Here is a 26009-nt window from a genome sequence, read left to right as displayed (position 1 = left end):
GTGAGCCTGATGAGACCGTGTCTGCTGCAAGAAAATAGGAAGTCCTGTGACATATACGGCTCAGGCATAGAAAGCAATTATCTCAGAGGTCACCTTGTCTTATTCATCAGAAGTGCTGAGTCACAAGGCTACTTTCTATCTCTGCTGCATCATTAATAAGCAAAGCCTTGCTTTTTTTGGTATAGCACTTCAGGCCCTTTATAAAGTGAGTCTGCGACCACCATGTTCAATTTTTCTTCCTTTTACAGCTCTGACCAGAAATTTTGATAGAAGTTTGTTCCATATCGTGACCAGGGAAACAGCCCAGAAACACTTGCGTCTCTGGGCCCGGAGGAGTGTGCTCCGTCAGACAGGACGTTTGGATCACGAGCCTTCCAAGAACTAGGAGGAAGGAAGTCATTCATAAAGGAGGCAGATGCTGAACTGCAACTTTGGTTTCCTCTGGCAATTCTGATTACAGGAATGTGGTTTGTTCTTATTCCACAGAGGGGAAGAGTTTCTCTTTAAAACTTGACTCCCAGAAGCTCCCTACCGGTCTGAGTCAGGACAGAGCAGGGAGGTGGCTAATTCGACCCCTGTAACCTCCACAGCAGGTGAGAACACAGGCCTGGCTGCACCCCCCTTGATACCCGACCTCAGGACAGAGAAGTCTGTAGATATCTACAAGACTTCCAAGAGCAGGAGAGAGATGCCCAGAAATCAGACTGCTGCCTGTGCTTATGAAAACAGCTGCAAGTCTTGCCTTGTTCCTGATGCAGGAAGCTTCATGTTTAGTGGATGTTTGGAGATTTTTTTAAATCTGCTTATCAAGATTAAATCAAAGCCTTTATTAAACATCCCTCCTTCAAACCACCTGCATTTAAACCTATACCCCTCTCCTGACTTGCGAACTGCTAGGGCTATGTGTGTGTCATTGTCACCTGGAGGGTCAGATCCAGTTGGGCTACACAATGCTGAAAAGCCACACCAAGGCACACCACACTGGGCACACCTCCACGGTTCTGCGCCCCTCAGGATCTAGGCAAAGGTTGGCAGCACTGGCCCTGGGACCAGAGCTCAAGCACAGGAGACCAGGAAGCTGAAGTCTGAGCCTCCTTGTTCCAGACCTACATGCAGAGCGGACAAGCAGTTCTTGGTTACCACTGGGTGAGGCTCACCAATGTGCTTTTCCTTCTCGTCTCCAAAGAAAAGGGTGAGAGATGGAGGAGGCAATTTTCAGTTGTGTGTGGGTTTGATTTAAGGCTTTGGCTGTGGTCTGCTGATAATATTAAAATACTTTCTGGGAACGCCATCTCCTAAGCTCCCCATCAGAACAAACGTATTTCCAAAAATGAAAACATTGAACAAAGAGGTGGAGCTGAAATGCTGATGCAGTGCCCAGTGGACAGGCCCAGGTCTGTCAGGTCAGGATGGTGTCGTCCACCTGCTCCGTGGAGTCGGCCTGGCTGGCCAGCTTCTTCAGAGACCTTCGGTTGCATTCATTCAGCACCTCCAAGCTGGCCACGTCCAGGATCTTGCAGAGGGACTAGGGGTAAGATGGAAACAAGGAGACGAAGTCAGAAAATATGGCTTCAGATTTCTCCAGTCAAAGACAAAAATGAATGTTAACCCAGGACTAGAACCACTGAGGTGGAATCTGGCAAAATAAGGGAATCAGATGGATCCAGGGAAAGCCAAGACAACCACTCATCACGCCTTTCACGTGGTGAGGTATTGTTCAGTGCTTTAAAGGTTGCTCAGCGGGCAGGGGACTGAGTGACAGGACTCTGGGCCTCAACGGGCAGCACTGTGGGATCTGTTGTAGGGCTGTGTGCCATGTGAAAGTCTATTTGAAGAAGGGGCTCTGCTGCTGAAAGACGTCTGAACACCTCAGGAGTATAGGAATGTGTTTTTAGGCACCAGACCTGTCACTCGACTACAATCTGCCTGTCAACACTCACGCATACGGACGGGGTGGCAGTGAAGAGTGATGCTTAAACACTGTCATGCAGAAGGCCTGCAAGGCCAGTGCCCACAGACACCCAGGGGAGGCACGCCAGTCCCAGATTCCCACCTGAAACACCTCTTCTCCCTGCCTCATCTTGAGGAGGTTGACGATTGCCTGGTCGCTGTAGGCCCTGACGACGGTGTTTTTATCCTTGGTGTTGTCAAGAAGAGCCTTCAGGATGGGCTTGATGGCCTGGGGGTCCAGGGCAGGCAGTGGGTCCCTGTTTGCCCACCAGATCATCTTCTCAGCCACCAGCCTGATGTCACTGGATGGGTTCTGCAAACACTATGAAGAGGAGCGCAAGGCTTTCAGCCAGGCACATCCAGTCTGTTTCTCAAAGCAGCCCAGACTCTGCCCTGACACTCTCTTCATCGTGGAAACTGACCCCACTGCTCCCCTCCGATGCCATCCCCACTGTGGGAGGGTAATAACCAGGTGTGATTCGGACCCTATTCTCTTCCACCTCATCTCATGCCAGTCTCTCCTTTGCTCACCACTCTCGGCCCACGTGGGTGTTCAGCTTCTGCAAACACACCATGCTGCTTCCTGCCTCGGGCCTCTGCACTGGCTGGTCCCACTGCCTGGGACGTGCTTGGCCCAGATCCTCGTTTGGTTGGTTCCTTCTCATCCTTCAGGGCTCAGCTCAAACGTCAGCCTTTAGAGGTCTCCCCGACAGCCCCATCTAAATCAGAGCCTTCCCACAGGCTTTTTGTGTACCTCCACCTCCAGAGATCCTGTCTGCCCTGTTTACCTCTACACCTTCAGGGTCTAGCCCGGCTGGGCACACAGCAGGTCATCAGTAATAAACGCTGATAAAAGCTGCATGCAGGGTGATGCCGTCATACAGGCTCAATCTAATCGGGGCCCTGTAAACTCTCCACTGTGGGTGCCTGCAGGGTGGTGCAGTCAGCCTTGGGAACCTCACTACTCAGAGCGAGGTCAGTGCACCAGCAGCACTGACATTGCCTGGGAGCTGGTCACAAAGGCAGGGTCTCAGGCTCGGCCGCATCTCTTAGCATGCAGACTCTGGTTCTGTCTTGTGTGCACACAACCGTTTGAGAAGTGTGCTCTATTACACAGGGGCTGGGGCCTCACCGTCAGGCTCCCCAGCTTTCCTCCTTGGGTCTCACAGCCACCACAACAGCCACCACGACAGCCATACTAGTAAGTGTCATGCCTGCTAAAGGCAGGCAGGGAAGAGGAGGTTTATTAAGATTTGAACCCAGGTCTGCCCCAAAGTTTGCAAAATTGGTGTGCCTAGAAAGAATGCCTAAAATGGAGGTTCTTAGCGTGATTTGGGGTCACAGGTCTATTTGACATCCTGACAAAAAGTTGGGCACTCCTCCAGAGAAAAGCTCACACACGACTCTTTTGCATTCCAGCCCTATGGGCTCAGAGATGCCGCAGGCTATCCATGGAGAGCTCCTAGAATACAGAGGACACACCTCTAGTGTTTTCTGGTCACGGGTCCTTCTCACAAGCCTGGCTGCCCTGCTCACCTTAATGAACAGGCTGGAGAGTTTGGCTGGCAGCTGTCTTCCTCCTGTCTCGATGTGATGCTTCATCAGGAAGCCCATGCCCCGGACCCCGCTCACAGCAATGGGGATCTGTGGAGAGAGGAGAGAGCTAGACGGGGTGGCCTCCGGCTCCGTCCTTGGGGCAGCAGGGCCAGGCACCAGCCCTTCCCCAGGACTTTCCAGGGACCCTGCCTCTTCCCCACCAGTCCCCACCCCCCGGCAGCTCTCATGGAGAGGGTCTGCCGTGGCTGTGAGGCAGGTGAACCAAACTCGAGTCACTAGTTCCCAGGTCAGGAATCAGAGACCTTCTGACCTAGAAGGGACCTCTAGATGCTCCAACCCAAACTCCTCACTGTTCAGATGATGAAACTGGGGCCCAGAGAGATCAAGTACTAGTCCAAGGGCACAGTAAGTTACTGGCAAAGGTAAAATTTGAACCCAGGTCTCTGAGCACCAAGTCTGGCTGCCCCAAAGCCTTACCCTGTCTGCCATGGCATTGCTGAGGATCATGTCCTGAACTTCACTGCTGTATCTGCCTGCACAGAGTCTGCTGGGAGCCACATTCACAGCCACGGAGAGAGCCAGGCTCCGCCCGTGCCGAACCATCCAGTCGATGCCAGACACGTCCGCTGGGTGCAAGGACACACTGGGGTTAACCTGTACCTCACAGCATGGCCCACCGCCCACGAAGCCCACCTCCCCGACCTGAGACTCATGTGCCAGCTCAGAGCCTGGCAGAAACCCCAGTCCACGCTGCACACAGCCCTCCCTGCCCCGAGTGGATGTCAAGCAGCCATCCCTCACAAACTGCTCCAGACTGTGGCTTGTGTTCTTGGAGCAGAAACACTCGGGGCTGCAGAACCCCCAGAAACTCCATTTTGTTTTAACAGCTGAATTTCCAAGGAGAGGGTGGTCCCACTGTCAGAAGACCCTCTGAGGGGAAGGGGAGACAGAGAGGCCCTGAAAAGAAAGCCCCCCGTGGACACAAGAGGCCTACCCAGCAAGTACTGCTGAAGAACAGTGCTGAGCTCCTCTTCCGTCAGAAAGGCACACAGTTCCCCCAGGCACCCGGCTGAGGAGATGCGAGTGTTGTCCTGACGGAGCAGAGAAGGCAGTGAATGGGGATGCAAGCCCACACGGGCTCCGCGGGAACAACGTTGGAAGGAAGGCGGACCCGAAGTCCAGTCCTCCCTCCAGGCACTCCACGCTCCCACCGCCAGAGTGGGACTGCCACTCACTGCAGCTGCCACTCGGTGCCGTGTTAAAAATTACACACCCAGCACTTAATTTTAGAAAACTCCAGCCTGTGTGCATACGTTAATCATCATCGTAATAGCAAGAATAACTATATTTACATAGCACCTTTCTTCTTACAAGCCTGGATGCTTCATATTTATTATCTCAGTTACTATCAACAGCCCTGTGAGGCGGGGAGGGGCGCGAGCTCCCGCCCACAGTGCCCAGGAAAGGTGGTCAGAGGACCACTTGGAGCTCCACCCCCAACCCCACACCCACCCCCGAACCGCTCATGTGTCCGCCTATGTCCAGAGAGACTCCCTGCTGCCCCGACATTACTCAGGTTTGTCCCGGGAAGTTAAACTGAAGAGCTGATCAACCCAAGGCAACAGGTAAAGGCCGAGTGTTTTGTGTCAAAACCAAAGCCATGTACATAAATAGCCCTGCTGCTCTCCCTGCCAGCTAACTACGGGACACCACACAGTGGATTCAGGTTATGTGCTACAGTATGAGGAAGTGCCAACTTGGCGTGCCTCTCCCAAAACAAAACAAACAACCAGAGCCTCAAGGGCCCATGGGGAGGCATCAGCTGGGCTGGCACTCTGGATTGCCACCTTCGATCCAGCGCAAGTTCTGAGGGAGAGGGTGGTTGGCCAGCACCTTGGGCCTCTGAGCTCCCTGCCCAGGTGCCAAGCAAGGCTAAAGCTGGCTCTCTCTGACACGACAGCCACTCTCTCCACTCTGGATCTATTTTAAGCTCCATTGTGGTGAAATGCAAATTGGTTTACATACTAACTTTTGCTTGCACTGTGCATGGCCCTATAAAAACCGTGACAGACTGTGACCAAAAGAAGGTGGAGTCTCCCATCTGTACCCCAGAGAAGGCTAAAGGGCCGTGATAGTCGGCCCCATGCATGGGCAGACGACGGGGTGTAGCTCCATGTGAACCCAGGGGCCTCTCTCCAGAGATCAGCCCCACAGTGTACATCTGGTCACGCAGCAGAGGGCTGTCAGAGGGCAAAGAGAAAATTCTTCTCAGAGACTCGAGCCCTCCTGGGCCCGCTACAGCACTGGGCTGTCAAGGGGTACTTCACAAATGCTTCTAGACGGGGTCAGGAAGGGCTACAGTAACGGCATCGGAACAGAACCAGGAGTCACGGGGCTCAGGTCCTGGTTTTGACTCTACCACTTGCTAGGGTGCAGCCCCAAGTGAGTCTCACCCTCTCAAACAGTGCTAAGCCCTCCCACCTGGACAGACACCAGGCAGTTTCCTGAGGGCTGTGCCCATGCTTCATTCACCTCTGGGCTAGGCCCTTCAGCTCAGCAAATGTTTCCTAAACCAATAAATGAAACTCTTCACTTTACAACTGGGGAAATGAGGGGCAGAGAGGGAAAATGACTTGTTTAAGACTAGAGGACAAATGAATGAGAGACCTGGGACTTTAAAAACCTTACTTTCCTTATCTATACAACACATCATCGATATCAATATTGATATCAAGACGCGCCTTGTCTCCCTCACTACCAGAGGCATGGTAAACCACAGAGTGATACGAATGTCGGGAGTGATTATCACTACTGACCAAGTTCTTCTAACACAAAGCAGAGATGCTAACCAAAGGAAAGAGAAGGGAAACCAGCCGAGCCCCCCAGCCCCACGTCCACCTGCCGCTGTACCTCGTCATGTCCCAGCGTGCTCAGCAGGAGTGAGACGATGCTCTTCCGGATAACCACGTCCACTTTGGCCCCTGCTCCCTGAATCACAAACCTCAGGGCCTGAAGCATGGTGTCCCTACAGAACCAGTACACCCAACTTAAAACCTGGCTCTGCTTCACCACTGCTCCCGCCGCACAGGCAGGGCCCGGGCTGCTTCAGGAGCTGCCCGGCCTCCCCACGGCCACAGCTCTCCCCACCAGGGCCTTACCTGACACCCGGGTCCTCCATGACCCGGATTCCGTTCAGCAACTCTGTGAAGAGAGGATCCACCTTGATATGGATGGAGATGAGCTTCCCTAGTGCATCAGCAGCCTTCAGGCGCACGCCCCGGTTAGAGTCCTGCAGGGCTTTGGTGAAAGTGGTCTGCAGCTGGGGCAGGAAGGGCTTCAGGGCAATCCCAACCTGTTTGAGAGACCCACACCCAAAAGCACAGCTGAGGTGGAGTCCAGGGCCACAGTGCACTATAGGCACAAAAACATATGATCACAAACCACCATAAGCTGCCCTGGCTCCCTCCCACACATAGGCCAGGAATAGATGTCCTGTTAAGACAGGGGCGCCCAGCACAGAGAGGTCACACTCAGTCTCGTCTTCCGTTTTCAGCATCCTGCACTGCACTGGGAGGATGACACCACCAGCACCACCACCACTACCACCACTACCACCCCCCCACCAGCACCACCAGCAGCACCACCACCAGCAGCACCAGCACCACCACCAGCACCACCACCAGCAGCACCAGCAGCAGCACCACCACCACCACCACCAAGGGAGCCGTGGACTTGGCTTAGTGAAGCCCTGTCCACGTGGACATGTGACTCGAAACCCTTGTCTCCAGATACACTAGAGCAGGCTGGGAGATGCTGTCAGTACCATGGAAGAACATTTTAGTGCAAAGACAGGGAAATGGACCAGGTGTGTAAGGGCAGGTACCATCTACTGAGCATTTAACATTCAGCCTTCAGAACAATCCTATGAAACAGCCTCAGAAGGTCATCCTTGTACACATGTGCGCCCCCTCATTAACAATCCATTCTAATCCCCGACCACACATAGAAAAACAGGCACATTTGTGACAAAATACAGATGAGTCCAAGACGAAAGATTTACTTATTGCTAAATGGGAAAATCAAAGTAGCTGTTTGGAGGTTCAATGCCAATTAAAGTTTGGAGATACTGGGGTCGGGGTTTTGCAGGCAGCTGGGAGGCAGACCACAGAGTGAAGCTGGCAAACCTGCGGTGGGAACCACCTGCCTATGGGTGGCACCTGGCTTGTGGCCTAAGGGACAAATTCCAGGAGGGAGGGGCTCCATTTGTATACAGAGTTTAAAAAAACAAAACAAAACACAGAAAAGAACAGCACAGAATGTAAAGATGATACTTAATTTAAAAGAAAAAAAAAAAAGACTCAATTTCCTACAGAATGAGGCTGATGCTCACGATCCCATTTTTTATCTGGGAAGTTGCTCCCCACACTTTTCTCCCAAAAGGAAAAAGCTACAAATCTTAAGCTTTTGTTCCCAAACCTCAAGTAAGAATTTTTTTTTTTTAACAACAACAAATCTTGGCTGTTTATGCTTTTTTAAATCCAAAGGGCTTAATTATTACACTATAAAACATCAGAAACAGTTAATGTGTTCAATCTTTGCTTCTGACACTTTGGGCAAAAACTGAAGTTAACTGCAGTTGCTCTCAGACTTCCTTTTCATTCTCTCCTCAGATTCTTTTCACCTCATTTATGAGGCGGTCATAAAGAAGGGAAATGTTTTTGAACAAGGTTTTAATTGTATTTACATGGCCCTGGATTTTGTCCTTTGACCCATTTATAAATAATAGCAATTAACGTGCACTGGTGTGTCGAGTGCTTAGAATGTGTCAGGCCTCGTGCCTGATGTTATTTTATCTGAGCCCTGTGTCACACCGCCCTTCGAGAGGCAAGCAGTCTTAGTACTCTCAAAACACAGGTGAGGAAACAGGCTCAGAGGCTGCATAACCTTCCCAAGGTCATTCTGGCCATACAGCTACCAAGTGGCGGACCTGGAATTGACCATGTGCAGTGCGTCTTGACTCCAAAGTCTTAACTCCCTCTGCTCTGCCGATTCCCCATGATAAGCTGTCACCCCGCCTCCACGGGACACCGCGTGCCAGCGTCCTACACACAAATCCATTCTCTAAGGCCTGAATGGACTGAGAGCGTGAACTCATCAGTCGCTCACCTTGGCCAGCAAAAGGCTGAGTGTCTCGAGCAGAGCCGCCTTCACGTTCCAGCTGAACCGGTCCCCCAGGATGCGAATCAGAGGGCCAGTGATGCTGACCACGGAGGGTCTCAGGGCGTCAGCTGAGGTCAGGCGGATCACCAGGCCCAAAGCTTTGGCTGCTTCCTCTTTCTGTTCTGGGCTGCCAGTCAGGACGCCCTCCCGCAACACTGGAAGGATGGAGGTTACTCCCTGACAAGAGAACCACACCTGAGAGTCAAATCTCAAAGGTTCTGGGCCCAGGTGTCTCCCACCTGAAGCAAGGAGCTCCTGTTAGCCATCCTCTCCTCCACTCCATGAGAGATCGATTCAGGCTGTCAGGGTCACAGCCTGAGATGGTGCTGGCTGGGGAACAGTCTTGACAGTGACAAGAAGAGCAGAGTCCCAGCAGGCCTACCACACAGGGTACCTGCACTGCTGTCACTCACTCACTCTGTCAGAGGTGGCTTCCACCACTTAAACCGAAGATGATGAACCCTGTCCCCAAGGGGTCACCACAGGGAAGAAGCACGCTGCCTGTGAAGGTGCAGAATGGCACCTAGAGCACTAAGCCAGATTAACACACGGGCTGCTCCAGCGGCCCCACCTCCTGGGACCCAAGGGGAAGGCGGAGGAAGACCGCATGCCTGCCGCACCCTGCACAGGCCCTGGCTTACCTTCTTTGGAAGGCAGAACCCTGGCACGTGTTCGCCTTTGCTCTCATTCCCTATGAGCCGGATTTCTTTGTGTAGTTCCTCAATTAGTGCCAGCTGGTTGCCAGCATCCAGTTTCTGTGGGAAGCCGGGAAAAAGCAGAGAGGATGTCAGAGTTCTAGGTAAAGCCCTCTCAAGGCTGTTTCAAAATAATATAGCAGGCGGAAAGGTGTGGGTGGGAGTATAGATAAGACTGCCCACGAATCGACAGATGCTGAAGCTAGGTGACAGGTACATGGGGTGCCTTAGGAGTCTAGTCTTATAAGCGCCTGGAATTGTCCACAACCAGAAGCTGGCTGTGGGGTCCACAGCTCCTCACCTTGGTGATGGCATTCAGGGCATCCCAGCTCTCCTCCAGAACCACAGGGCTGGAGTCGTTGAAGAGGCGGATCAGGCCTGAGACCAGGCTCCGCAGGTGGCTAGTGTAGTCCACCTTTGAGCGGGAACAATAGATGTTGAGGATGATGGCAGCAGCCTGCCTCATGCCCACTTCAGGGCTGCGGGTGGCTTCCAACAGATCCTCGATGATGATCCGGTGCCCAGTGTCATCCTCTACCGAGAGGATCACAGCCTGACAGTTGGCCATCTCCTAAAACCACAGGGGATGCCTCGGCTGAGCACAGCTCCTCCAGGACAGGACAGGATGGGGCAGGGTTAGAGAGCCTGCAGGAGTGACTGTGACACTCACCAGCTGCTCAGCTGGAGTCCCCAGCTTCTCCTTCAGGGCCAACATGACCGCCGGGAGGATCACGCCAAGATGACGGGTCAGGGCGTCACCTGCCACAGACGAAAGGAAAGCCAGCACCCGGGTATTGACAGGTGGGGTCGTCAGCTGCGGAATGATTAACAGCAACTCAATGGGTGCTGCCCCATGCTGGCCGCGGCGCTAAGCTCTAGGAGATCCCATCCCACTACAAGAGTCACCAGCCTCTCCCAGCATCTGAGTTCAGAGCTGGCCTTCACGCAGGCCCGGGGAACAGTGATGTGGCTGTGGCTTCTGGGCCAGAGGGTTGCCACGTGTTGGGACTTACCTTGGGCACGAGGTAGGGCAACACCACACGGCTCTTGATGGCCATCACTTGCTTCAGACCATCCAAGGCAAATTCTGACACCTCCTCATCATCCTGCAGGGGGGCAATGGGGGCAATGTTCAGGAGCCGGCTCTTGTCTCCACCTCCGCTGTCTTGGACCGGCCGGCGCCAACGTCCTTCTCCAGTCTCCTCCCCTCCTCCCTCTGCACCCACATGGACTGACTGTCAAAGGAGAAGCACAGAGCCAAATCCCATCCTGTGCACCCACTCCCTCTGGGGCCCACACTGCGGCTGCCTTGGCAGAATCAGCCCCCCGCGTGTTGCCTCTACAGAGATGGTAAAAGCCCGACTGGTAGGTGTGGGGCAGAGCCACTCACCAGCTGCTTCAGTAAAAACGGGAGGATGTCCTCCAGAGCCTGGTGGCCAATGGTGGAGTGCAGCTGCTCAAAGGTCTTGGCCGCTGCCTCTCTGACCTCCTCCAGCGGGTCACACAAGGCCTTCCTTGCCGTGGGCACAAGGGACTCGGAGAAATACAGCACCTGCAACGGTACAGGTGTACTGAACCCGACGTGGCACAGGGAGAGGAAATCAGCAGGGGAGCGGTGAGGACCTCTGACCCAGCCAGGCCACCGCTGCTCCCTGGGCTTGACTTTTTTTTTTTTAACTTAGATGGTTTCTGTGGAAATGCACAAGTATGAAAAAGCAGAGAGGCTGTGTAATCTACTCCCAAGGAGCCTTCACAAGACTTAATAATTAATAGCCTGATTTTTTCCGGCAAGTTCTCCAAATACTCTGGTCTCCTACAGGAACTTCAAACTCCTTCTCATGTCAAGGACCCTAGTGATGTGGCCTCCACTCCCCAGACTCTTTTGCTCATCTTCATAGGAAACTCCAAGTCCTTCTTCAAGTCTCAACTCAAATACTTGCTCCCTGGGACTTCCCTGGTGGCACAGTGGTTAAGAATCCACCTGCCAATGCAGGGGACACGGGTTTGAGCCCTGGTCCAGGAAGATCCCACATGCCGCAGAGCAGCTAAGCCCACGTGCCACAACTACTGAGCCTGCGCTCTAGAGCCCGCAAGCCACAACTGCTGAGCCAGCATGCCACAACTACTGAAGCCCGCATGCCTAGAACCTGTGCTCCACAACAAGAGAAGCTGCTCACTGCAGTGAGAAGCCTGCGCACCGCAACGAAGAGTAGCCCCCGCTCGACGCAACTAGAGAAAGCCCAGGCGCAGCAACAAAGACCCTGCGCAACCATAAATAAATAAATAAATAAAAATAAAATAAAAATTGAAATTGAAAAAACCTTGCTTCCTTATGAAGTCTTTGCGTCTGCAACGGGGCCGATGACAGGTCTGTTGCCTCTGCAACCAACTCCACCAAAGCAACGCCCCCTATGAATCTAAGGACTGAATATGAATATGGCCACCAGCAAGGCCTCAGCCTTTGGGGCACTTACTATTTAATGAATCACAGCTCTTTTGGTGACAGAATTTACCTTTATTCTTTAAAAAATGCAAATATAAAACCCCAAATGTAATACGTATACTGATACACACAGGAGGAGAAGAATCCTGTAAATCAGACGAGGCTTTTCAGGCTGAGCAATTGGCTACGTGCTCGAATTTCTGACCCGCCACCCATTCATTGCTTTGGTGCTTTCATCCCAATCGAGAGCTCTATGCCTACTCTCAAACTACTCCCCATGTTGGGGAGGATCAATGTTTGGAGGATCAATTACCGTAGAAAAGTAGGGTCAGTGAAAAGGACTCCAACCCTCTTGAATGTAGCTGCTATGGAAACAGTCTCATTGCTGGAGACAATGCGTTTCCACCCACTGGGTACTCACTCTCATCTACTCCGCTCCCTCTGAGAACGAGCACACCCTCCTGCTCTCCGCCCCCCTCCACCACTCACACACGCGCACCTCCTTTCTCCGCTAAGTGCACCACACGTGTTAACTGAACTGATGTAGTGACACAAAAGGATTACTCTGGAGCAACCTCAGGAGTGGTGAGGGAAAGACTATCTCCAATCTCCAAAAGCTACTCCAGGCCTCTAAATTGCTTAGGTCTTATAGCCTGTAAAACTGATGGGAAAGCTGAGAGGGAAATTCCAATGCACTGCAGCCCTGCCGGCACCCCGCTGCCAGCAATGCCCTCTGGAGCGAGGTTCGCATGTCCCTGAGGGTGAAGTGTCGCTAGTGGTGCAGTTTGTCCTGTAACCTCCATGGCCCTCTGAGTCAGGTGCAGGACCCGCAGGGCCCTGCGGAGATACTCACGGCGTCCCGGCTGGTGGACTTCATGATCTCGCTCAGCCCAATGCACACTCCCTGCCTCTCGTCACTCTTCCGAGACCTCAGGCCTTCCTCAAGGATAGGGATGATCTCAGGTAGGATTTTCTCCCCTAACTTCCGGACAAGATCTCCCAGTGTCCTGGCTGCAATCTGTCGGCAAAGCTCAAGTCAGGACATCGACTCCCTGCAAACCCCAGGGCACCCCATGCACAACTCCAGAATGAGGGCCCTGGAACCTCCCAGACTTTATCCGAGCCAGACTTAACTTTCCCAAACGCTCTTACCCCTGAAGAGCCCCCATGGTGCTTGCAAAACATGACAAAATAAATGATCTCTCTGCGTCACACACACCTACACAACCTAAAGCAAAAGCTGGCACCTTATATATGACCAAGAAACTCATCATGTGCTGCCCGTCAAGGGCTGATTTCCCTGGATCAAAAACTGGGGCCTAGAAGTCACTTAACCCTCATGCTCTTGCCCAGGAAAGGGGACCCTGAATTTGGGATAAACACTTTAAGGAAAAAAACCCATCTCCTCTGAGGCCTCATGCAAACCCTTCTTCAGAGCCAAATACACATCTGCTTGCCAGGGATGGGGGTTGGGAGTGGGCCAAAGAGGACTGGCAGAAGCGATCATCAGCCCTGGTGGGCCTCTCCTCCAGCTGCACCGGCCTTAGTTCAGCCCCTACTGTTGGCCACATTCCCGCCCACCTCATGGCTTGTGCACATCCCATCCTGGTATCTCAAGCACTAGTCCCTTGGTCTGGAACAGTCTTTCATCACCTCCCCACCCATTAATGCTCACTCATCGTTCATCTTCAAGCATCACTTCTTCTGAGAAGGCTTCCCTGACCCCCAGCTGGTTGACCTGTTATAAGCATTAGCAGTGCCACATAGCACTTGCCATACTTGCATTTTCCATCTGTTTTTGTGATTATCTGATTAACATTCATCTCCTCTACCAGACTGTAGCTCCACGAGGCTGCCTTTCTTCTCCACTATCTCCCCAGGTCTTGGGCCCCTGCTTAGCACATAGTAGATGATAAATATTTGTTGAATAACTAAGTAAATAAATAAATGCTCCCGTGTTAGATAGGGGACCCTAGGGACTCTCCCATCCTCTGCAGGCATCAGAGGCATCAGGGGCTGCTTGGTCAGAAGCAAGGCCTGCGAAACTTACCGTTCTCTTATCTGCACACGTGCTGGCCAGGAAACCCAACAGGAGCCCAAAGAGGGTGGGCAGGATCTCACGCAAGGTGCGCGGGGTATTGGAGACCACAATCTTCCAGACGTGCAGGGATGCTTGCCGCACAACCAGCTGGGTGTCAGAGCGGCCCATGTACAGGCCTGCTAACACCCGGTTCCGCCGATCTACCCCCAGGGCAGTGATGATTGCCTGCAACAGTGGAAAGAAGCAGAGAACACGAGGTGGTGAAGCCTCCACAGTGTGAGTGCCAGGGAGTCTCCCTACCATTAGCAGACGGAGGAAAATCAAAATAAGGCACACACCTTGTTGGACTGGGCAGTTCCAAAGTTATCATCTTCAGAGGCAGTTTCTGTGGTCATCTTCCCTGTGACTCCTGAGATGTGGAACAGGAGATCCCCAAGGAGCTGAACAGAGCTGAACCTGAGGAGGCCAAGAACAGAGTCACACAGTCACAGGAGGATGTCTCAGTGCACAACCAAGCCACTGCACAGAAAAGAGAACAGAAGGAAATGTACCCAAAACACTCATGGCGGTTCTCTTAGAACAGGAGAGGTCACAGACGATACTCATTTCTTTATAGTCTCCCACATATGTTCCTTCCAAGTTATCTACTAATGAACATTACTTTAATAATAAAAAAGGACAGACATTTTTTAAAAGCAGATACAAAAATTTCTATAATAAAGTTATTAAAAAGAGAGAAGAGAGCACAGAGGGAAGTATTAACAAGAAACCAGGAATGTGGATCATCAGAGCTACAGACATAAGGAGAGGCCTAGAAGGATAAACTTTTGTTTCTCTTCAAATTAAATCAGATTTATTGTTGTTGTTGTTTTTTTGGCGATACGCGGGCCTCTCACTGCTGTGGCCTCTCCCGTTGCGGAGCACAGGCTCCGGACGCGCAGGCTCAGCGGCCATGGCTCACGGGCCCAGCCACCCCGCGGCATGTGGGATCTTCCCGGACCGGGGCACGAACCCATGTCCCCTGCATCGGCAGGCGGACTCTCAACCACTGCGCCACCAGGGAAGCCCAGATTTATTGTTTTTAATGATTACAGAAATATCATATTGAAACTGAAAATTCAAACAATACAAAAAAAATATAAAGAGAGTGTAAACAATCACCCAGACTCCCAGCACCCAGGCAACCACTCTGACACTCCAGTGACACCCTTGTACACATCACACTCCCACACATACCATGTGTGAAGTGGGCCTGCACCACATACACCAGGCCACGGCCCGCACCTTTCCATCAACAATAGGTCGAGGAGCTTTCTGTGTCAGCTGACATAGTCCTTATGCCATTCTTTGTAATGGCCAAATCAAAGTTCATGGTGTGGATGTGCGATGACTTTTGTAAACCTACCTTCAGTTTTTCAAATGATAAACAATACCACAACAAACATCCTTCTAAATACATCTTTAAGCACTTGACTAAATATGTCCTTGCAATAAAATCCTAGAAGTAGAATTTTCAGATTAAAAAGCATTCACATTTAAAATTTTGACACAAACTGAAGGACTGAATAGAGAAAACTTTTTAGAAGAGAATTAGAATGGAAGACACTGCTATGGGATACTGGAGTTACAAAATGGTTAAAAGTGAGGGTCTGGAAAAATTGAGAGTTTTTTGCAACATTTTGCTTTTCATTTCTCAGTTCCCCAAACACAGAACTATGGCCACTGGCTCTTTCCGCCTGAGTTCTCACCTTATTCTCCAGAGGTCGTCAAAGAGGCCTTGCTCCAGCTGGGGCAGCAGCAGGGCTATGGCCGTCTCGGCGTACATGGAGATGACCCGCTGGCCCGCACGCAGAGCAGTATCACGCACAAACTCGTTCTCATCAGCAAGAGCCTGTGCACACAGAGGGTGGGTCAGCCAGAACTGCCTCCCCCTAGGCACCCAAACCTAAGAGGAAATGGGACTCCCTGAAGAGCAGGATGAGGACTCCTGCCACCCAGCCCCAATTGACGGGGAGCCCTAGCTCTCTGGGAGAGCGCATGTGTCCTGCCCTCCTCAGTAATTCTATCCTCAGCATTGTCGCTGGTGCCTACTTTGAGGATACAGGGGATGATGGGTCCCACATAAGGAGTGAACTTGTCCCCGAAGGTGATGGGCAGGTAGTTGAACATCATGATATAGCCATCTCGGACGTGGGGTGCAATGTCCACTTTGCTGGCTGTAGCCACAATTTCTGGCATCAGCTTCTCCAACTTCTCCACCCCCAAGCCAGCCATGACCTCGGCCAACCCTGCAAGAAAAGGACAGAATGAGCCCATCAGATCTAAGGGTCCCCAGAGGGCACTGCCGGTCTGGCCCCTGGGCCCGCCCTGCCTCACCCTGCGCAGCGCCTGAGCGATCCACAGAGCTCTGCTCATAGGTCAGTGTCTCCATCAGCCACGGCAGCAAGTCCTCAAAGCATGACTCCCCCATGCCCTTCACCATGGCTCCAAGGGCCTTTGCAGACACCGTCCGCACCTGTCAGGTAACCAAGAGCAGGGATGGTGAGGAGATGTGGCTCAAGACCAGGTGACCATGCAGGAGCAAGGCGGGGTGCCCTAGGGTCTCCTTCCCTTTACCAGACAGACGCAAATGCAGCTTACAGGGAATTCTTAGGAATCAATTTTCTGGGACTGGGCTAAAATAACGAACTCCTGCCCCCTCTCCTCCCAGACTCACCTCAGGTACAGGGTCCAAAAGAGAAGCTTTCAGACCAGGCGTCACGCTTGGCAGGTAAGGAGCCAAGTCCTGCGATAACAGAAGAGGTGGCTCAGGGGAGGCCCAATTCCGGCTTTCTCCAGCCCTGCTTCACGGTGGACCCTGACCACACCATTCTGCTGACTAGGAGCGCTCACAGGGGTGCTTGTCACTGGCAAAGAACCCCCATCACTCCCACCGGTTCCTTGAAGGCCCGTGTGATTGCTCAGGGAAACCTACGAGGGACCCCAGGCCCATCCTCAAGAGGTTGAGTGAGCCCCCAGATGCAGTTCAATGCTCTTCCTCCTCCTGGGACCAAGGGCTGCCCAGACTCGGGAACCTAGGAAATTCTTTTGGCACTCCTTTCAGAATTGCATTATCATCTTTTCACTCTCTTCACCTTAAAAGGTTTATGTCTCTTGATACGGCATTCAGCTTTCAGAAACAGTTTTAAATATAGAAAATGCCTTATGTTCACTGCAGCATCATTTAAAATAGCAAAAAACCTTGGACACTGTATGACCAACAATAGAATTATATAAGTTATGATATATAAACTCGTTGGAATATTACATAACTATTAAAAACTCAGTTTTATGAATAACTTGCTATAACTTGGAAATACATTTATGTTTGGAAATATCATTTTTTTACATGTAATTTAAAAACATTAACAATAATTATTTTAGCTTTTGGAGGGCTATGGATAAAATTTTTTGGTTTTCCAACTATCCCAAATTTCCTAGGATTGACTAACTTTCCCACTTTATCTCTTGTGCCCATAGCCTCAGCAAGCAAAGCAGAGCTGTGGTAGTGAGATCACACATCCAAGCCCCTAGGAGCAAGTAAACAAACAAAGTCAATCTCCCAAACTAGGCTAATTTCCTCTGAGAGGCTTACAGAAGCAAATGCTTTCAACAAGAAAACACCACAAGCAGTCAAAGCAGCAGCCGGTTTCCCACCACTCCTGAAAGGTCGTCAAAGGCAAGGCTGGACCTTTCCTCCCTGTCAATCTATAAAAGGAGCCCAGTGGGACAGGCCTCACCTGGGGTCTGAGCTAGTAAGGACTTGTATCGCTATGTTCTGGAAGATGCCCAGAGAGCCTAGATTTCTACCCTCCACCTGCAAATGGTCCATTTCTCCCCACAAATATAATCAGGGGTCAAATGCTCATAGCTCTCCTGTGTCTACTGTCAGTAGGGACTCTGTGCCCTAAACCAGCATCCATTGATCTGTCCTGTACGAGCCCCAGATAGGCTGATACCTTCTGGTCTGTCAGGGAGTACATGTTGCCAATGATCTGGGCTGCCATCTTCCGTGTGTCCGTGGAACGGTCCTGGAAGGCTCTCTGGACAATGGGCATGATGAGGGCCAGGGACGGGGCATCAATGAAGTGGACAAACTTGGTATCCAGCAAGGTCTGCAAGCACTTCTGGGTCTTCCGAGAGGGGTCCGTCAGGGCATCCAGCAGGACTGGGGCAATGGCTGCATGTCCAAACAAGAGAGAGGCTGCTTTGTACAAGTCTATGGTGTGGCAAATCTGCTGGATCCCCAGCACTAGAGGGAGCCAAAAGAGAAGGGAGTCCAAGGTCACCCCTCCCTAGAGCCCCGTGAATCGCCAACTGAGGAAGCCAGCCTGTCTGCAAAGAGCAATTCTATTCTTGCTCCCCAAGAGGAAGCGGTGTGGGGACGGCAGCCATCACCCCTTTGCACTGCACAGTTGTGGTCTGGTGGGGCACCTGTGGGCTAGCTTCAATGGCACTGAGCTGCAGCCTCAGTGCTGGGCCTCCGTGGAAGAGCTACTTGGACAACATGGATCTTATTCTGGAAGCAGCAACCCAAAGTGGTTTTGTGAAAAAACTGTTTGGAGACACCAAAGGCCCCTGAACCAGTGGTGGGAGTGAAGCACACAATACTCAGAGCAGCTAAGCCCAGGTACAACAAGCTCTCAAAAGTTCAGCACCATCAGCCCAGCAGAAGGAATTCCAAGAGGAATACCTAGCTTATCTTTTCCACAAACCCAGGGAATTCAACAACTACAAAGACACATGCTGGTCAAGACTTTTAAGGGAATTCCCTGGCGGTCCAGTGGTTAGGACTCGGTGCTTTCACTGCCAGGACCCATGTTCAATCCCTGGTCAAGCGACTAAGATCACGCAAGCCAAGCACGCAGACCAAAAAAAAAAAACAACAGAAAACAAAACACAAAAAAACCTAATAACCCAGTTAAAAAATGGGCAAAGGATTTGAACAGTTTTCCAAAGAAATGCAAATGAAAAATAAGCACATGAAAACATGTTCCACATCATTAGTCATTAGGGAAATGCAAATCAAAACCACAATGAGATGCCACTTCACACCCACTAGGATGGCTGTAACCAAAAAGACAGACAATAACAGAGGTGGCAACTGGAACTCGCATACACTGCTGCCGGGAATGTCAAATGGTACAGCCGCGTGGGGTAACAGTCTAGCACTTCCTCAAAAAGGTAAACAGTTACCACATGACCCAGCGATTCCATTCCTAGGTATCTAACCAAGAGAACTGAAATCATGCCTACAGGGAAAAAAAAAAAAAACCCTTGGATACAGACTTTCATAGCAACATTAATAGCCAAAAAGTGGAAACGACCCAAACATCTACCAATTGATGAATGGATAAACAAAATGTGGTATACTCATTCATTGGAATACATTATTGGGCCATAAAAGGAAAGAAGTACTGATACATGCTACAGTGTGGATGAACCTTGAAAACATAATGCTAAATGCAAGAAGCTAGACATAAAAGGCCACACACTGTATGATGCCATTTACGTGAAGTGTGCAGAATAGGCAAACTCGGAGACAGAAAATAGATTAGTGGTTGTCAGGGGCTAGAGGCAGGAGGGGAAATGAGGAGTGAATGCTAATGGGTGGGTGTGGGGTTCCTTTCTGAGATGATGAAAATGCCCCGGAACTAAACAGCGGTGATACTTACATAATTTTGTGAATATGCTAAAAACCACTAAGTTGTACATTTTTGAGAAGTGAATTTTACATTATACAAACTAGTCAATTTAAAAAAAAAAGGCCCCAGGCTGGATTCTGAAAATGAAGGCATTCATTTGATAGAGGTGAGACTATTCTGGGCCTTAGAAATCCCCAGGGGTGTTGGACATTGTAAACAACAACAAAATCCACATCTACCTATTCATCCCGTAAAAAACAAAAACAAAAACCCATCATTTTCTGAATGAAAACAAGTCTGGAAATACTCAGGCTGAAAGGCACTGAATGGGTACCGATGTTCTATGCTGAAGCTTAAAAATTAACAAGTACAGTACTGGTCAAGGTAGCTGGCTGGGGTTTGTCTCTAGAAATCAATCTTTCCCTAATTACTCAAGAAATAACCACACTAAAAAGTAAGCTCCCTAACCTTCCCTCTATCACAGGCCTCCTGGAATGAGAGAGAATAGAAAAGTTCCCCAAAACCTAACACTTTGGATGATGCAGATGTGGTCCAGAGCTTGTCATTTATCTGTTGACCTCAAGGCTCCCTTAGAGTCAAGCTATTTCTGGGCCAACAACTCAGTTTCCCTACCTGAGCAGTCAATGACTGCTCCAGACCAACAGGAAAACAGACCACTTCCAAACTACTTTCCACTTATTATCGTAGGAAAAGGGCTCCCCCAAATTTAGAGGTTGCCTCAATGTGAACATATCTGTCCTCAGAGGGCCTAAGCTGAATGTGTGCATGTTCCCTGCAGTGTCCAGGGATAGGAGGAGGAACCGGGGCCAGTGCCCTCGTGGGAGAGGCGTACCCAGGATCTCCGGGTTCCTGATGACGGAGCCAATTTGCCTGAGCGCCTGCTGTCCGGCCTTCTGCACTTTGACGTGGGAGTCGGTGAGCACCTCTGTGAGCTTGGGCACGATGTTGGGCAGGCAGGACGACAGCTGCTTAGGAGCACAGTACGCCATCGCCCCAAGCAATTCCACCGACCCTGCAGACGGCAGACACACGCCCAGCATGAAATCACTGAGCACAGGTTGGCAAGTCGCCTGGGCTGGCTGCCCGGGCAAGGGACACGCGGCCTGCTCCTCTGCAGACTGCTCCAGCAGTCCCGGGAAGAGGGCACAGGGCCGGGCTCCAGTCAAGCGAGCAAAATGCTCCTGAGGCCTGCTGAGCCTGGGCGAGAGGCTGGGCAGTATTGGGGAGAGTGGCCAGACCTGGCTTAGAGGTGACAGTGATCCAAGGTCAATTCACTGAATTTCTCTGGCCTCAGTCTCCTCATCCACAAATGAGGAGACTGATTAAGATTGTGATTTTTCAAGATGTAGGGGGAAGCCTGAAGGACTGAGGAGGAAGCCCCGATGCTGACCCTCCCCAAACCTGAGCAACTCTATTTTACAAATTAGGATTCCAAATAAGATTACATTTTTTAAAAAGGGGTTTCGGGACTTCCCTGGTGGCACAGTGGTTAAAGAATCTGCCTGCCAACGCAGGGGGCACGGGTTCAACCTCTGGTCCGGGAAGGTCCCACATGCCGCGGAGCAACTAAGCCCGCCCCGTGTGCCATGACTACTGAGCCTGCACTCTAGAGCCCGCGAGCCACAACTACTGAGCCCGCGTGCCACAACTACTGAAGCCCACGCACCTAGAGCCCGTGCTCCACAACAAGAGAAGCCACCGTGTGAGAAGCCCACGCACTGCAATGAAGAATAGCCCCCGCTTGCCGCAACTAGAGAAAGCCCACGCGCAGCAACAAAGACCCAACGCCACCAAAAATAAAATTTGATTCTTTAAAAAAAAAAAAAAAAAAAAGGCGGTTTAATGGTGGGAGGGAAAGGCTTTAAAATCACAGACCTAGCCACAGACAAGCCTTAAAGCTCTGTGATTTCCTGACTTAGGTCTGTGGCTCCTGTGAGAGGCCTGTTCTTTGCAAGAAAGCAACAAACTAATAAAGGAATGAGCTGCCTAACCAGAGTCTTGGCCTCATCCCTGGGCTGGGGAGCACACACAGCACAAGAGCTGTGGCTCTGGACCCCTGTAAGGGCAGTTTTCAGAACAGGAAGTTGAGGGAGGGAGGGAGGGAGCAGCCTTACCGGCTTTGGTCCTCCAGGATTCCTCCTCCAGGGCAGCCAATAAGGAGGGGAGCACCAGCTTCACCCCATGAGCACTCAGGTTGCTCATCACAGCCTTGGCACAGTCATCTGCAGCCTCAAGGGAGGAGAAAAGATGTTCAGGGGCCTCCTCGGCTACGCAAGGGTCAAGGCCTGATGCTGGACCGAGGGTTCTCCTGGTGACCAATGCTCACTGGGGGGTCTACTGCGTCAGACCCTGTGCCCAGGCCCGCAGAGACAGCTGAGCAGGAGAAACATGGTTTCTCACCTCACAGGGCTTCAGTACTTCACTGGGAACCAGAGGAGTCCGTACCAGTAACCAGTGTCCAAGATGCGGGCAGAGGGCTTGCCAGCAGCAGGGGCCTCGAACCACTGCCAGCCATTCCCAAGTGCAGCCTCAGGACTTACCTCACGCACGTACTGGTTCCCATCTCCGAAGCACAGCAGCAGATGGGGCAGCACATGAACCACGTACGGCTCGAAGAGCTTCCCCAGCATGGTGCATAGCATCTCGAAGGCAAAGAGCGCTCCTGGGGGAGAAGGCAGGACGGCTGGGAACAGGATGTCCTCTCGGGGCAGCCACAGGACAAGCTCCCGACCACCTCCTCACCCTCTGGAAACACTCAGGGCAGCTGTGGGACTAAAGTGGCTGCCCCGTGAGGGAGCAGCCCCTCTGCCTCCCCTGAGCAGAAAGGAGGTGAGAACAGGGAGCACTAACAGCTAGAATGGCAAGTCTCTCTCAGCTGAGGGTGTTGCTGAGTTAGAAAAAAGGGAAGTCCGGGCCGCATCAGCAAGGATGGGATGGAATGGCTCACAGACAGCTGCCCCGCCCCCCCTGCAGCACACACACAAACGCCAGCCTTCAGCAGGGGAGGAAAAGCCAGATTCCCTCCTCTGGCAGCCATGGGGACTGACCTCCCACGCTGGGCGGCACCGAGCTTGGAGACACTCACCCTCTCGGCGGCGGAAGTTCTTCTTGTCCTGGATGGCATCAGTCAGCGCAGCCATCATCTCCTGCTGCTTCAGCGACAGGATGCCCAGGCCCTTTACCAGGCCCGCCAGCCCGTAAGCAGCCCCTTTGCGCTCAGCGTACTTGTCTGACTCCAGCAGCTGCTGCATCAGCCTCTGGATCATCCCTCCAGCATCCTCCTTGATGGCGGGGACGAGGGGCGGCAAGCAGCTGGCCACGGATTCCTGGACCTGGGGGAGGGGCCCGCCGCGTCAGTGCTGCAGCTCAACCACAGCCAGGCCCTGGCAGCCGATGCAGTCTTCCGCAGCACCTCACCCCTAGACGTCCCCCAGCCCCATCTCAGCCACCGCCTGTCAGACCACACAGAGCATCGGAAAGGCAGATGGTGGTACAAGCTCATGCCTGGCCCACATTCCGCCAGGGTGCACGCTACATCTGTTAGCCAGGAGAGCATCAGCCATTACAGTGCTATTTCTGGTCTGAAGAGAGAACCTAGGCCTGGGCAGGTGGGGTAAAACCTCAGGAAGATTAAACCCACTCACAGAGAAAGATCCAGAGAGAAGCATGCTACTGTGCCTCCTTAAAAACAGCCCAAGTCTCTCAGTTTTCAAATTTGCCAGTCAGGGAAATGGGGCTGGGCCTTACAGGGCCAGGTCCAAATCAAGCAGTCCCAAAAGATGCTGTCAATCGTCTTCCAGCCACAGCTCATGAAGCCCGACCAGGGCAGCGAGGCAGTCTGCAGCCAGGGGCCTGGGCAGGAAGCTTGGGAAGCCAGGTACTCTGACAGACTATTTGACCACAATTCAGTAAACCTGTGGTTTTCAACTGTGCCTTTGAGGAGGACACTCTGGGTTGTCCGAAATGCAAATAACAGAAAATACATGTAAATGTGTTTTTTAAATAAGAGAAAAAAAAAATCCTTTGCACTGTGGCTTGGAGGCTGCATCACAAGGCCCCCAAAACATATAACTAACACAGGGAGAGGATCAGGAAAAGGCTAACACATCAAGAACGATTCTTTTTTTTTTTTAAACCTCTGTATCCCCAGGGACAGGTTTACTCTAAATGCAAAAAATGACTCTTAGAAAATGAGTAGAAAAAAATGAAAACATCTAAGAGGTCTACTAGAACAAAGTAACAAACTAACTCCCCCTCCAGAGGTGAGTATTCCTGACTATAAACCAGGCTGTCCCGAGACGAGATGACTCCTCGCAGAGAACTGGGCCTTCTGCACCCTGATACCCGACTCTGTCCCAGCGTCCCACTGCCCACCCACAGTTGGGGCCCCAGGCCAGGGGGCAGGTACCTGTTGGGAGGGGGTGGAGAGAGCGGCGATGAGCTTGGCGACAATAGGCTTCACTTTGGGGTCGCTCTTTTCCAGGTGCTTGGCTAGAGAGCCCATCAGGACCACCACGCTCTGCCGCACAGCATCATAGCTGGCATCATTGGGTGCGTTCTTCAGGAACTCCTCAAACACCGGCAGCAGCGAGTTGACGTTCTCCTGGAAAGCCAAGAGCTCCTGGAGCCTCACATCAGCCCATAGGCTGTGCCTGGGGATGACGGTCTCTGCCCCAGGACCAAGCCCAAGTCTGGCTCTGGGACAGGCATCCTAACAAGCTAGCCAGCAATGCCAGCGGGTTTCCCAGTTTTCTGGCAGGACTGCAGCAGACTTACAAGAATTTAACACCCTTTTGGGGGGTTCTTTATGACTCAAAAGAAATACAAATGGAATTTTCCACGGGGGCTAGTGCCCTGCCAGGATTTCGAGCACTCAGCATCCCTGTGGCACCACTGCTCAGCCCACCTTGGCCCAGCCTTCTCCCCACCTCCTCAGCTAGCTGAAATCTTTTACCTTCCCATGCGTGTTGAGCGTCTCAAGGGCTGCATCTAACATGCACTTCCGGACATCTGGGTTTCGGTCGTTGAGGGCATCAGGGACAAAAAATTGAAAGAGTGGCTTCACCTGAGAACTGTCCAAACACTGGGAGAGCTTGTTCAGGGCCAAAGCCAAGCCACACCTAGCAAAGAAGGGGGAGCACGTCAGGGGGGCAAGGGCAAGCCAGAGGCCTCCTCCCCTGCTGGTGGCACCTATCCCAGTATGTCACTAGGAGAGTGAGCCTGCCAACAGCAAACACTGCTTCAGGGGCAGAGCACAACACAGAGCCCAATGCCCTGTGCTTACCCACTGCTGTGCCCACTGGTTTGGCAACGGCCCACTTGTAAAACAGAGACCTCCTATCTGTCCAGAGTTTACCTCCTACAGGGTGACCTTGGGGAGGGGACCAGCTCTGCCTCTGTTTCCCCATGTGTGAGTGCATCGCCTACCCCTCTCCCTCCAGGGGAGGAGGAAAGGGAGGTGAAGGAACCAGATGCAAAGGCATTCAGAAGTGGACATACCCTACAAAGGCTAAGTACTATTATTCTTTCAGCTACAGCAGTAAGGAGGGGCCCAGGGACCTCTACAGAAACAGAGTCCCTCGGAGGAAAGGAGAAACATGTCGTCTAGCTAGCCAGGAAGAGCCAGAACTTGAACTCAGGTCTCTGACTCAGAGGGAGGTCTTGCTGTTTCCCTCCGCTGATCCATTATCCCATGCTGCCTCTTCACAGCACCCAGCCCAGCCAACCTGCCACACCTCAGAAAGCACTGAGTGGTACAAGGCTGAAGCAACTGTTATACCTGGCTTCCCACTGATCTGGAGGAGATTCTGAGATAACTCGTCCCAAAGCATCCAGAACCGGGGGCGGCCGCTGCAACAGACAGGTTGATCAATGCACTGCAGTGCTCTCTCCAATAAAGCCAATGACCCAGGTGAGACGGGAGATTAAGCACAAGCCACTCTGAGCCACAGTATGGCTCCTGTTTGGAGCAGGTGGGAGGTTGAAAATGGTCCAACCCACCCTTACACACCCAGACTGCATCGCGGTGCACAGACGACTCACATAGAGCTTCTCCTGGTAAATCTCCATAAGCCTGCCCATAACCTCTGCCGCCTGCCGCTGGTAACGCGCCACTGCTTGGGAGAGGGCTTCGGCCCCGGCCTGTCTCACAGCTGCCTCGTGATAGATGACGTCGTCGATGAGCAAGGAGCAGAGGTCTGGCTGCAGATCTAGGCCCATGGTTGACCAGAGCCTGTAGCAGACCAAAGGCGGAGCTGGTCAGACAAGGATCTGCAGCACGGGCCCTGCCAAACCCGACCACCCGACCCTTTTTCCCTCTGTAGGCTGAGCACGCTGGGTCCAGTTATTTCATGAGGGGAAAGAGAATAGAGCAGGAAAACCAGCCTTCCGACGGCTCT

General features: G+C 52.0%; 1 protein-coding gene across 1 annotated transcript in view; it reads right to left on the bottom strand.

Annotated features, from left to right (window-relative positions):
• Nucleotides 1–806: 806 nt before the first annotated feature.
• The window catches only part of GCN1 (GCN1 activator of EIF2AK4), a 56547-nt gene continuing 31344 nt past the window's right edge, over nucleotides 807–26009 (bottom strand). Inside the window, exons 30-58 of the mRNA XM_029225157.1 lie at nucleotides 25654–25843; nucleotides 25391–25461; nucleotides 24566–24731; nucleotides 24020–24214; nucleotides 22697–22943; nucleotides 22152–22273; nucleotides 21726–21840; nucleotides 20444–20623; nucleotides 17905–18125; nucleotides 16623–16691; nucleotides 16283–16421; nucleotides 15998–16194; nucleotides 15655–15797; nucleotides 14245–14362; nucleotides 13916–14131; nucleotides 12719–12883; nucleotides 10813–10974; nucleotides 10436–10528; nucleotides 10093–10236; nucleotides 9724–9993; nucleotides 9369–9482; nucleotides 8674–8904; nucleotides 6666–6859; nucleotides 6418–6532; nucleotides 4502–4598; nucleotides 3985–4133; nucleotides 3487–3594; nucleotides 2054–2272; nucleotides 807–1525 (exon numbers count right to left, since the gene is read on the bottom strand). Coding sequence (XP_029080990.1) covers nucleotides 1400–1525; nucleotides 2054–2272; nucleotides 3487–3594; nucleotides 3985–4133; nucleotides 4502–4598; nucleotides 6418–6532; nucleotides 6666–6859; nucleotides 8674–8904; nucleotides 9369–9482; nucleotides 9724–9993; nucleotides 10093–10236; nucleotides 10436–10528; nucleotides 10813–10974; nucleotides 12719–12883; nucleotides 13916–14131; nucleotides 14245–14362; nucleotides 15655–15797; nucleotides 15998–16194; nucleotides 16283–16421; nucleotides 16623–16691; nucleotides 17905–18125; nucleotides 20444–20623; nucleotides 21726–21840; nucleotides 22152–22273; nucleotides 22697–22943; nucleotides 24020–24214; nucleotides 24566–24731; nucleotides 25391–25461; nucleotides 25654–25843 — 4576 coding nt within the window. The 3' untranslated portion in view covers nucleotides 807–1399. The remainder of the gene's footprint in view (nucleotides 1526–2053; nucleotides 2273–3486; nucleotides 3595–3984; nucleotides 4134–4501; nucleotides 4599–6417; nucleotides 6533–6665; nucleotides 6860–8673; nucleotides 8905–9368; nucleotides 9483–9723; nucleotides 9994–10092; nucleotides 10237–10435; nucleotides 10529–10812; nucleotides 10975–12718; nucleotides 12884–13915; nucleotides 14132–14244; nucleotides 14363–15654; nucleotides 15798–15997; nucleotides 16195–16282; nucleotides 16422–16622; nucleotides 16692–17904; nucleotides 18126–20443; nucleotides 20624–21725; nucleotides 21841–22151; nucleotides 22274–22696; nucleotides 22944–24019; nucleotides 24215–24565; nucleotides 24732–25390; nucleotides 25462–25653; nucleotides 25844–26009) is intronic.

Source organism: Monodon monoceros, unplaced genomic scaffold (genome assembly GCF_005190385.1).
Source record: "Monodon monoceros isolate NGI ecotype Baffin Bay Population unplaced genomic scaffold, NGI_Narwhal_1 Super_Scaffold_1, whole genome shotgun sequence".
Lineage (NCBI taxonomy): Eukaryota > Metazoa > Chordata > Mammalia > Artiodactyla > Monodontidae > Monodon > Monodon monoceros.
Note: the sequence above shows the minus strand (reverse complement) of the source record. Positions and strands in the feature narration are given on the sequence as shown.